Raw genomic sequence first — 12294 nt, 5'->3', positions numbered from 1 at the left:
AGACTGGTCTCGAACCCCAGGCTCAGGCAATCCTCTCACCTCGGCCTCTCAAAGTGCTGGGATTACAGGCTGAGCCACTGCGCCCAACTTATTATTTGTTGAAAAGACTGTTCTTTCCCTCATTGAATTGTGTTGGCACCCTTGTCAAAATTCAATTGACTTTCAATGTGAGGATTTATTCTGACCTCTCAGTTCTATTCCATTGATCTGTATGTTTGCTCTTGTGCCAATATCGCACTGTCTTGATTACTATAGCCTTTTGGTAAGTTTTGAAATTAGGAAGAATGAGAACTTCAGCTTTGTTCTTCTTTTCAAGAATGTTTTGGTTTTATGGGTTCCTTGCATTTCCATATGCATTTTATGATTAACTTCTTAATTTCTGCCAAAAAAAAAAAGAGAAAAAAGCCAGGGGGCATTTTGATAGGGATTCCTTTTTATTTATTTGATTAATTATTTTTTATTATAAAGATGTGGGGTACATTTCAGGGTTAGGTATACAAACGTTGATCATGCAAGTGCCCTTGTTGATGAAGTATGCCCCTACCTCCCCTAGCAGTTTCTCTCAACTCCCAATCCCTTCCCCTTCCTCTGACAGCTTTCGACCATTGCCAATCCTTTTCTCATAGTATTATAATTGTTCGATAGGGATTTTTGAGTCTATAGATCAATTTGGGAAATATTGCCATCTTAACAATGTTGTCTCTTCATCTATAAATACGGGATGTATTTTCATTTATCCTGATCGTCTTTAATTTCTTTCAACAATGTTTCATAGTTTCAGGGTATGCTATAAGCATTTTATAATATTTGACTATTCTGATCTACTAAAATTATATTAGCAGTGTCCTAAAGCCTAGAATTTTATTGCAGTCCCATTGTTTCTACCTGTAGTAGCTACGTTTTGTGTGTGTGTTTTAAAATTGTTGTTTGTTTTTTCTTTAGGAACCTGACTATGAGGAATTTTCATCTATTATGACCAGTGAGAAAGAGAGAGAAGATTTGTTTGGGGGAGACCAGCAGGATATCTTTTCTGAAGACGAGGACAAGCCTGTTAGCAAAGTTCAGGTATAGCAATAAGAGAAAGTATGATAATTTGGACTGGGGATTGCCAGTACTGTTTTTGGGTTGTATATTTAGGTTTTGTTAAGTTGGAAAAAGATTGTAATTTCACATTTTTTTCCTAGTAATTTGTTTGACTGCCATATCATTTTAAGATTATTTTAGAAATCTTGTAGAAAACCTGTAATGTTGCTACTACCTGACATTCTATATTTGGTTTTTATGTTCACTTTTAGAAAGTAAAATTCAAAAATCCATTATTTGTCGTAATGGAAGAGGAAAAGCAAGAGCAATTACATCTCGAGGAACTTCAGGATATTCTGCCAGAAGCCCAGGATTATCCTCCAGAAGCACAAGAAAATTTGCTGGAAATCCAGTGTGATTTGGCAGGAATACAGAATGTTGAGCTGGAAGCTCAGAGTATTGAGGCAGATACCCAGGCTGTTGAACTGAAGGCTCAGGCCATTGAGCTAGAGTGCCAAGTTGTTAAACCAGAAGGTCAGGCCATTGAGACAGAAGGCCAGGCTGTTAAGACAGAAACTCAGGGTATTATGCTGAAAGCCCAGAATATTGAGCTAGAAGATGAAAGTATTGTGTTAGAAGCCCAGGATTTTCTACCCCAAAACCAGACTTTTCTAACCAATGACCTGGATGTTCCGCCTGAAGACAATTGTATTCTCCCTAATGATCAGAGTATTCCACTCAAATATGAGGACCAGGATTTTCTACCCAGAGACCAACTTGTTCTTCCCAAAGACCAGAATATTCTACTCATATGTCAGGACCAAAATTGTCTACCCGGAAACCAGAGTGTTCTTCCCAAAGACCAAAATATTCTATTTAAATGTCAAGATCAGGATTTTCTACCTAAAGACCAGAATTTTCTACCCAGAGATCAGTGTGTTCCCACCAAAGACCAGAATATTCTACCCAAATGTCAGAACCAGGATTTTCTACGCAGATACCAGGGTGTTCTTCTCAAAGACCAAAATATTCTACCCATATGTCAGGACCAGGATTTTCTACCTCAGGACCAGAATTTTCTGCCCAGCAACTTGTGTGTTCTCCCCATAGACCAGAATATTCTACCTAAATGTTGGGACCAGGATTTTCTACCCAAGGATCAGGTAAAATAGAGTGGAAAGAAGATATCGGAAGAAGAAATAAGCTACTTAGGGTTTGGGGTGGATTTCTAAAGACTACAAGCATACCTTAGAGATATTGCAGGTTCAGTTCCAGACCACTACAGTAAAGCAAATATTGCAATAACTCAGGTCACACACAGTTTTGGGTTTCCTTGTGCATATAAAAGTATGTTTACACTATAGTCTATTAAGTGTACAATAACATTATATCTTAAAAAACAACATACATCTCTTAATTTAAAAATACCTTGCTAAAAAATGCTTAGGTCTTCCACACCTTCAGTGAGTCATAATCTTTTTGCTGATGAAGGGTCTTGCCTCGATGTTGACGACTGCTAACTGATAAGGGTGGTGGTTACTGAAGGTTAGAGTGGCTATGGCAATTTCTTTTTTTTTCTTGAGTCGGAGTCTTACTCCATCACCCAGGCTGGAGTGCAGTGGCATGCTCACAGCCACCCCAGTGTCGACCTGCTGAGCTCAGGTGATCCTTCAGCCTTAGCCTTCCAAGTAGCTGGAACTACAGGTCTGCACTACCACACCTGGCTAATTTTTTTATTTTACTTTATTATAGACACAAGGTCTCACCAAGTTGCCCAGGCTGGTCTCAAACCCCTGGGCTCAGGCAATCCTCTCGCTCCAGCCCCCTCAAAGTGCTGGTATTACAGTCTTGAGCTATCATGCCCGGCCAGCAGTTTCTTAAAGTAAGACAATAATGAGGTTTGCCACATCATTGACTCTTCCTTTCAAAAAATTTCTCCATAGCATGTGATGATGTTTGATAGCATTTTACCCACAGTAGAACTTCTTTATAATTGGAGCCAGTTCTCTTAAACCCTGCTGCTGCTTTATTAACTAAATTTATGTAATATTCTAAGCCCTTTGTTGTCTTTCAACAATGTTCACAGTATCTTCACTAGCAGTAGATTCTATCTCAAGAAACCAGTTTCTTTATTCATCATAAGAAGCAACTCCTCTTCCATTTAAGTTTAAGATTGTAGCAATTCAATCATATCTTCAGGTTCCACTTCTATTCTAGTCCTCTTGCTATTTCTACTACATCTGCAATTACTTCCTCCAGTGAATTCTTAACGCCCCTGAAAGTCATCCATAAAGGTTGGAATCAACTTCTTCCAAACTCCTGTTAATGTTGGTATTTTGACCTCTTGAGAATCACAGATGTTCTTAATGGCATCTAGAATGGTGAATCCTTTCCAGAAGGTTTCCAATTTATTTTTGCCATATTCATCAGAGAAATCACTATCTATGGCAGAAGATAAAGCCTTATGAAATGTATTTCGACTTGAAAGTCAAAATTATTCCTTGATCCATGGACTACAGAATGGATGTTGTGTTAGTAGGCGTGAAAACGGCATTAATCTCCTTGTGCATCTCCATCAGAGCTCTTGAGTGACTAGATGCATTGTCAATGAGCAGTAATATTTTGAAAGGAATATTTTTCTGAGCAGTAGGTCTGGGTCTCAACAGTAGTCTTAAAATACTCAGTAAACCATGTTGTAAACAGAATGCTTTTATCCAGGCTTTATTGTTTTCTTCATAGAACACAGGCAGAGTAGATTTAGCATCATTCTTAAAGGCTCGAGAATTTTCAGAATGTTAAAAGATCATTGACTTTATGTTAAAGTCACTTGCTACATAAGCCCCTAATGAGAGTCAGCATGTCCTTTGAAGTGTTAAAGCCAGGCATTAATTTTTACTCTCTAGTTATGAAACTCCTAGGCATCTTCATCCAGTATGAGGCTGTTTTGTCTACACTGAAAATCTGTTACTGTGCCACCTTCATCAATGATGTTAGCTAGATCTTCTGGCTAACTTGCTTTAGTTTCTATGTCAGCACTTGTTGCTTCACGTTGCACTTTTATATTATAAAGATGACTTTTCTTAAATCTCATAAATCAGCGTCTGCTAGCTTCAAACTTCTCTTCTGCAGCTTCCTCACCTCTCTCAGCTTTCATACATAGTATTGAAGAGAGTTAGGGCTTTGTTCTGGATTAGACTTTAGTTTAAGGGATTGTTGTGACTGGTTTGATCTATCCAGGCCACTAAAACGTTCTTCATATCAGCAATAAGGCTGTTTTGCTTTCTTATCATTTGTGTTCACTGGAGAACCTCTTTTAATTTCTTTCAAAAACTTTTTCCTTGCATTCATAACTTGGCTAACTGTTTAGTACAAGAGGCCTAGCTTTCAGCCCATCTTGGCTTTTGATAGGCCTACCTTACTAAGCATAATCAGTTGTAGTTTTTTTTTTCCTTTTTTACCCCCTTTTTTTGAGATAGGGTCTTGCCCTCTCCCCCAATCTGGCATGCAGTGACACGATCATGGCTCACCACAACCGCAACCTCCTGGGCTTAGGTGATCCTTCCATCTCAGCCTTCCAAGTAGCTGTGACTACAGGTGCATACCACCATGTCTGACTAATTTTTTTATTTTTGTAAAGACAGTTTCTCACTATGTTACCCAGGCTGGTCTTGAACTCCTAGACTAAAGTGATCATGTGCTGAGATTATGGGCATGAACCACTGCATCTAGCCATTTCTGGCTTTTGATTTAAAGTGAGAGACATGTGGTTCCTTTCACTTGAATACTTATATGCCATTGCAGGATTATTATTTGGTCTAATTTTAATATTGTTGTATCTCAGGGAATGGGAGACCCAGGGTAGGCAGGAGATGGCTAGGTGGTGGAGCAGTCAGAGCATTCATGTTTATCCACTAAGCTTGCTGTATTATATGAGCATGGTTTGTGGCACCCCCAAAACCAAAACAATTAGAATAGTAACACCAAAGATCACTGATCACAGATTACCATAACAGATATGATAATAGAAAAATCTGAAACCTTATGAAAATTACCAATATATGACATAGAAACATGAAGTGAGCACATGTTGGAAAAATGGTACCTATTTACTTGCTTGATATAGGATTCTATAAGCCTTCAATTTGTAAACAATAAATGCAATATCTGCAAAGTGCAATAAAATGAAGTATGTATGTTTATAGCATCTAATATGGAGATCCATAGTTGGAAAAAATAGTTTCTGATTAATTTCTCAAAACTTCAGGGTTCGTACTAAGTGTTAAAGTGTTATCAGCAGAATATTGCTCCTGTCTGAATAATTTACTTTTTTCTCTTATTTGATTTTTTTAAAAAATCAACACTTTACCCAGACTTTATGAACAATTTACTTTTTAATTTTTAATATTCATTAGGAAAAATGTTTCTTGCAGCCAGCATCTGCTTTGACAGCTGAAAGATGGAAAAAGGAATGGTCCACAAGTACCCAGCAGTATCTTTCAGACAGATCCCAAGGCCAACCCTCCACTGGAGATCAGTTAAACCAAAAGGAAGAAGAAAAAGATCAACCGGAAGTAAATTACTTAGAGTTATGCTTGGACTTTCATGGAATAGAGTATTTTTTTTTTTTTTTGGTTTTATTTCGTAAGGTGCCCAATTAAACTGACTTCACTTAACTCCAGAATTTTCACTAAAGCCTAAAGTCTTAGTTAACGTATCAGTCTTAACTGAACAATTAATATCTTGTTTGTTTGTTTCAGAAAGCAAATTTGAAGCAGCCAGCGTCAATTTTGATAGGTAGGAAAGGAAGAGAGGCGCTTCCTCTGGATGTCTATCAGGATCTTCCATGCAGGCATCATCAGGCTTCTACCAGGGGCAAGGTAGAATAGAAAAAGTGCAAAGACCAGCAGGAACTGAATTGTTAAGTGTTTAGTTTGGGCTTGCAAAAGTTGTTCTCAGCTAAACTTTAGAACAGACAAAAAGTATGGTTTTCTGTTTTATTCCATAATAAAAATTCAAATCCTGAATTTTAAAAATTACTATTGGCTGTCAATAAAGCCTAGAATATTATTCTTATCATTTTTTTCCTGCTAGACAATTTATGGTTTGTATTTTTTTCTCTTTTAGAAAGTACACTTTAAGGAGCCATATTCTGATGTGACAGATGAGAAAGAGAGAGAAAACTTTTCTCTGGTGGATGATCAGTATCTGCCTCCTAAACCCCAGGACAAGGACTTCATCAGAGATCAGGTATAGCAGAATAAGAAAGAGATAAAGAAACAGGAAAAAAGTACCTGGGTTTTATAAATTTGTAACAACTGATAATTTTTTTTTTTTTTGAATTGGGGTTTCATTGTCACCCAGACTGGAGTGCAGTGTCACTCTCACAGCCTCAACTTGCAGGGCTCAAGCCATCCCTCCACCTCAGCTTTCCAGGTTGCTTTAACTACAGGTGTGTGCAACCATGCCCAGCTAATTTTTGCATTTATTATAAGTTGCCCAGGCTGGTCTTGAACCTTGGACTCAGGCAATCATGTCGCCTCAGCCTCCTAAAATACTGGGATTAAAGGCATGAGCCACTGCACCTGATATAACAGTAATAATAACTGATAATTTAAAATATAGAATGAGGGACTTTGGAGCTACCACAAGAATGGAGTATCTTTCATTCCTTCCCACATTCATGGGAAAATAGTTCTAAGTCCTGTTAGAGCAGAGGCCTTGCTCTAGGAATGATGGGCTTAGAGTTAAACAATTCAGTTCCTACTAGTCTCCTTTTTTTTCTGTTCCACCTTGTACTTAGTGATACAAAAGATCCTGGTCTAGTGATCTATATCAGTCTAGTGGTCTATATCAGTCATATCAGTTCTGAAGGCTGTTGCATCCCATTTATATCTTATTCTAGAATCAGGTAGACTTTTTTTTTAGAGATGTGGGGTACAGTTCGGAGTTAGGTATATAAATGTTCATTATGCAGGTACCCTTGTTGATGAGGTGTACCCCTCCCTCCCTAGCAGTTTCTCTCAACTACCAATCCTCCCCCCTGCCCCCGGCAGTTTTCCCACTACTGCCAATCCCTTTCTTATAGTAGTATGATAATTGTTCAAGGTCCACTTATGAGCAAAAACATGGTACTCTGTTCTTTGTTTCTGTGATAGGTCACTGAAAATGATAGACTCTAAATCCATCCAGGTTGCAGCGAAGTCCATTTGTTTGTTCTACTTTATGGCTGCATAATATTCCATTGTGTATATGTACCACATTTTTTTAATCCAGTCCAGCTTCGCTGGGCAGCATGGTTGGTTCCATGTTTTTGCTATTGTGAATAGAGCTGCAACAAACATGCGTGTGCAGGTATCTTTTTTTGTAGAATGATTTGAGTTTCTCTGGATATAGTCCCAATAGGGGGATTGCTGGGTCATATGGAAGGTCAATTTCTAGTACTTTCAGAAATTGCCACACTGTCTTCCAAAGAGGTTACACTAGTTTGCATTCCCACAAGCAGTGTAGAAGTGTTCCTTTTTTTCCACATCCTCACCAGCATCTGTTGTTGTTTGTTTTATTAATGATGGCCATCCTTACTGGGGTTAGGTGGTGTCTCAGTGTGGTTTTCATTTGCATTTCTCTGATGATAATGAGGCTGAGCACTTTTCATGTGTCTATTGGCTGCCCATATATCTTCTTTTGAGAAGTGTCTATTCATGTCTTTTGCCCACTTTTTGATGGGGCTGTTTGTTTTTTTCTTCTCTGCATGTTTGAGTTACTGGTAGATCCTAGATGTTCGACCTTTGTCTGATATACAGTTGACAAATATTTTTTCCCATTCTGTGGGCTGCCTCCCTGGTCTTTTGATGGTTTCTTTTGCTTTTCAGAAGCTTGTCAATGTGATGAGGTCCCACTTGTCTGTTTTATTTCTTATGGTATGGGCACTTAGGGTTTTGATCAGGAATTAGTTGCCAGTTCCAATTTCCATAAGAGTGTCTCCTGCATTTTCTAAGATTCTTAAAGTTTGATGTTTTACGTTTAGATCTTTGATCCACTTAGAGTTAATCCTTGTGTCTGGTGATAGGTATGGGTCTTGTTTCAGTCTTCTGCATGTGTGATCAACCAGTTTTCCCAGCACCATTTACTAGATAGATTCTCCTTTCCCCAGTGGTTGTTGTTGGAGGCTTTGTCAAAGATGAGTTGGTTGAGAAATTGAGGATTTGCTTCCAGAATCTCTATCCTATTTCATTGTTCTGTATGCCTGTTTTGTACTAATACCAGGCTGTTTTGATTACTGTAACCTTATAGTAAGGTTTGAAGTCTGGAAGTGTGATACCTTCTGCTTTGTTTCTTTGGCTAAGGATTGTTTTGGCTATTCGTGGTCATTTATGTTTCCATGTGAATATCTGTATTGTCATTTCCAGGTCTGAGAAGAATTATGTTGGTAATTTAAAGAGTATTGCATTGAACCTGAGATTACCTTTGGTAGGATGGACATCTTAACAATGTTGATTGTTCCTATCCATGAGCATGGAATATCTTTCCATTTGTTTGGTTTTTTTTGGATTTCTTTGAGCATTATTTTGGAGTTCTCATTGTAAAGGTCTTTCACTTCTCTGATTAGGAAGATGCTGAGGTATTTAATTTTTTGTGTGGCTATTTTGAATGGGATTGTACTTTTTATTTTGTTCTCTGCCTGCTTGTTGTTGGTGTATAAACCTGCTTTCACGTTTATTTTGTACCCTGTGACTTTGCCAAAGTCCTTTATCAGTGCAAGCAAGTTTTTGACAGATTCTCTTGGATTTTCAAGGTATAGGATCATATCGTCAGCAAAGAGGGATAACTTGACTTCCTCTTTTCCTATTTGGATACCCCTCATTTCCTTCTCTTGTCTAATTGCCCTAACTAGGACTTCCAACAGAGTGTTGAACAAAAGGGGTAAGAGTGGGCAGCCTTGTCTTGTTCCAGTTTTCAGGGGAAAGGTTTCCAGTTTGTGTCCATTTAGCAGTATGTTAGCGGTGGGTTTATCATAGATGGTACTTACTATTTTTTTTTTTGAGTTGGAGTCTCACTCTGTCACCCAGACTGTCACCTCGACTTGCTGGGCTCCAGCAATCTTTCTGCCTCAGCTTTCCAAGTAGCCAGAACTACACGCCTGGCTAATTTTTTTGATTTATTGTAGAGATGAGGTCTCACCAACTTGCCCAGGCGGGTCTCGAACCTGCAGGCTCAGGGAATTTTACTCACCTCAGCCTCCCAAAGCACGGGATTACAGGCTGAGCCACCGAGCCCGGCTGGCACTTACTATTTTGAGGTATGTTCCTTCTATACCTAGGTGTTTGAGGGTTTTTATCAAGAAAGGATGCTGGATTTTATCAAAAGTTTTTTCTACATCTAATGATATAATCATGTGGTTCTTGTTTTTATATCTGTTGAGGTAATTTCATTACATTTATGGTCTTGCAAATGTTGAACCAGCCCTACATCTGGGGGATGAAGCTTACTTGGTCATGGTGGATGATTTTTGAGATGTGTTTTTGGATCTGATTTGCTAGAATCTTGTTGAGGATTTTTGCAGCTATGTTCATAAGGGATATTGGCCTGTAGTTCTCTTTTTTTGTTGGATCTTTACCCGGTTTGGGTATAAGTGTGATGTTAGATTCGTAAAATGATTTGGGGAGAATTCCATCTTTTTTAGTTGCCTGGAATACTTTCAATAGGATTGGTATCAACTCCTCCTTGTACGTTTTGTAGAATTCTGCTGGAAAGCCATCTGGTCCAGGGCTTTTTTTTGTAGGTAGTATTTGTATGATAGAGTCAATTTCCTGGGTTGTTATTGGTCTATTTAGTGTCTCAATGCCTTCTTGTTTCAACCTTGGGAGGTTGTGTGATATTAGAAAGTCCTCCATTTCATTTAGGTTATCAGGTTTGTTTCCATATAGGTATACATAGTAATCTCTGATAATCTTTTGTATTTCTTTAGGGTCAGTTGTGATTTGATCTTTTGTATTTCTGATTGCACCTATTTGGGCTTTTTCTCTCTTTTTCTTGGTCATTCTGGCTAAGGGGTCCATCAATCTTGATTATTCATTCAAAGAACTAGCTTTTTGTTTTGTTGATGTTTTCTATGATATTTTTGTCATCTATATCCCATATTTGGACTCTTATTTTGATGATTTGGATTCTTCTGCTAAAGATAGGGTTTTGGTGGTCTTCTCTTTCTAGCTCCCTTAGGTGATTTGTTAGGCTCTCAACTTGTGATCTTTCTGTTTTCTTAATATGTGCTTGTAGAAATATAAATTCCCATCTTAGAACTGTTTTCATGGCATCTCAGAGGTTTTGGTAAGATGTTTCTTCATTTTCATTTGTTTCCAGGAATCTTTTAATTTCTACTTTGATTTCAGTGTTGACCCAGTAGTTGTTCAGCATCATTCTGTTTAGTGTCCATGTGTTTGTGGGCTTTGGGGAAATTTTTTGGTGTTGATATTTATTTATATTCCACTGTGACCTGAGAAGGTACATGGCAGTATTTCAGCCTTATGAAATTTATTTATACTGATTTATGACCAAGGATGGGATCAGTCTTAGAGTACGTTCCATGTGGTGATGAGTAGAATGTATATTTTGTGGTTGTTGGGTGAAATAAATGGTAGGTACCTATTAAGTCCATTTGGTCAAGTGTCAAGTTTAGGTTCTGGATCTCCTTGTTGATTTTTTGCCTTGATGATCTGTCTAGGGCTCTCAGTGGGGTATTCAAGTCACCTGGTATCATAGTGTTGGAATCAATATCTTTTTTTAGTTTATTTAGTAGTTTCTTTATAAATTCTTGTGCTCCTGTATTGGGTGCATATATGTTTAGGATGGATATTTGTTGTTGATGGATTCAACCTTTTATCATTATGTAGTATCTTTTTCTATCTTTTTAAATTGTTGATAGCTTAAAGGTTGTTTTGTCTGATATTAAGATCGTGACTCCTGCCTTCTTTTGTGATCCATTTGCCTGAAAACTCGTTTTCCATCTTTTAACTTTGAGACTGTGTGCATCACTTGTGGTGAGATGAGTTTCCTGGATGCAGCAAACAATTGGTTCATGGTCTCTTAACTAGTTTGCCTTTCTCTGTCTTTTCAGTGGTGCATTTAGTCCATTTACATTCATGCTGATTATCGAAATGTGATTGTTTATCCCTATTGTGAGGTTCTCATGAAGGTTTTTCTTTGTTTACTTGTTTTCTTTTGGCTTTGATGTATGTGTGTGTTTTCAAGTTTGTTGCTGCGCTGTATTCTCTGTTGCTTCTGTGCTTTGCTGTTCTCTTGAGAAGTGTGTGGTCATTCTGTTTTTTCTTTCTTCTGTGCTTAATACTTTCTCCTGTAAAACTAGTCTGGAAGCTGCATAATCTCTTAGGGATTGGGAAGGTTTTTAATTCTCCATCACTGATGAAGCTGAGCTTGGCTGGGTAGGAAATTCTTAGTTGAAATTTTTTATCTTTCAGGACTTTGAATATTGGACTCTAGTCCCTTCTTGCTTATAGTGTTTCTGCCAGTCGGTCTGCTGCTATTCTGATTGGTTTTCCCTGGTAGGTAATCTGACCTTTCTCTCTTGCTGCCTTTAAGATTTTTTCTTTTGTGCTTACTTTTATGTGGGTGAATTACTATGTGTCTAGGGGTTGATCTCTTATGGTAGTTCTCTGTATCTCCTGTGTGTTGGCTGGTCATATCTCTGGTGAGATAGGGGAAATTTTCTTGGTTTACCTCCTGGAATACTTGCTCCAAGGTGTTCTCCGTTTCCCTTTCTTCTTCTGGGATACCAGCCAGGCGTAGCTTCAGTCTCCTGATATAATTGCAGATCTCTTGTAGGCCTTGTTTTTTCTTTCTGAGTTTTCTTTCTATGTTTTCTACAGATCAGGTTAATTACGTGTTCTGGTCTTCAAGTTCTGAGTTCTTTCTTCAGCTTGATTGATTCTGCTTTCCATGCTTGTCAGCTTGTTATTTATTTCCTGGATGAAATTTTTTATTCCCAAAATTTTGTTACAAGTTCTTTCAGTGTTGCATTTTGTCTTTCTTGAGTCTTATTCACTCTTTCCATCCATTCCCTAATCCCTGTCATATTCTGGGGCCAGTCGTTGGCGACTTCCATTGTTTGGGCTCAGAGGTCTGATTTTTTTCAGGAGTTTTTTCTTTGTTACACTTGAAATCACCTGTGGTCTTCCATTGGTTTTTCCTTATTTGTGACAGAGCTCTTGCTTTTCTCTTTAGTTCTGTTATTCAGTGTCAGTGGGAGAAGCTTTCCCT

General features: G+C 38.1%; 1 protein-coding gene across 1 annotated transcript in view; it reads left to right on the top strand.

Moving 5' to 3' along the window:
• The window catches only part of CCDC15 (coiled-coil domain containing 15), a 65117-nt gene that overhangs the window by 17631 nt on the left and 35192 nt on the right, over positions 1-12294 (top strand). The window contains exons 7-9 of the mRNA XM_021712224.1: positions 943-1065; positions 1296-2186; positions 6148-6270. Coding sequence (XP_021567899.1) covers positions 943-1065; positions 1296-2186; positions 6148-6270 — 1137 coding nt within the window. The remainder of the gene's footprint in view (positions 1-942; positions 1066-1295; positions 2187-6147; positions 6271-12294) is intronic.

The sequence above is a fragment of the Carlito syrichta genome, unplaced genomic scaffold (assembly GCF_000164805.1).
Source record: "Carlito syrichta isolate Samal-C Ts95f unplaced genomic scaffold, Tarsius_syrichta-2.0.1 Scaffold303139, whole genome shotgun sequence".
NCBI lineage: Eukaryota > Metazoa > Chordata > Mammalia > Primates > Tarsiidae > Carlito > Carlito syrichta.
Note: the sequence above shows the minus strand (reverse complement) of the source record. Positions and strands in the feature narration are given on the sequence as shown.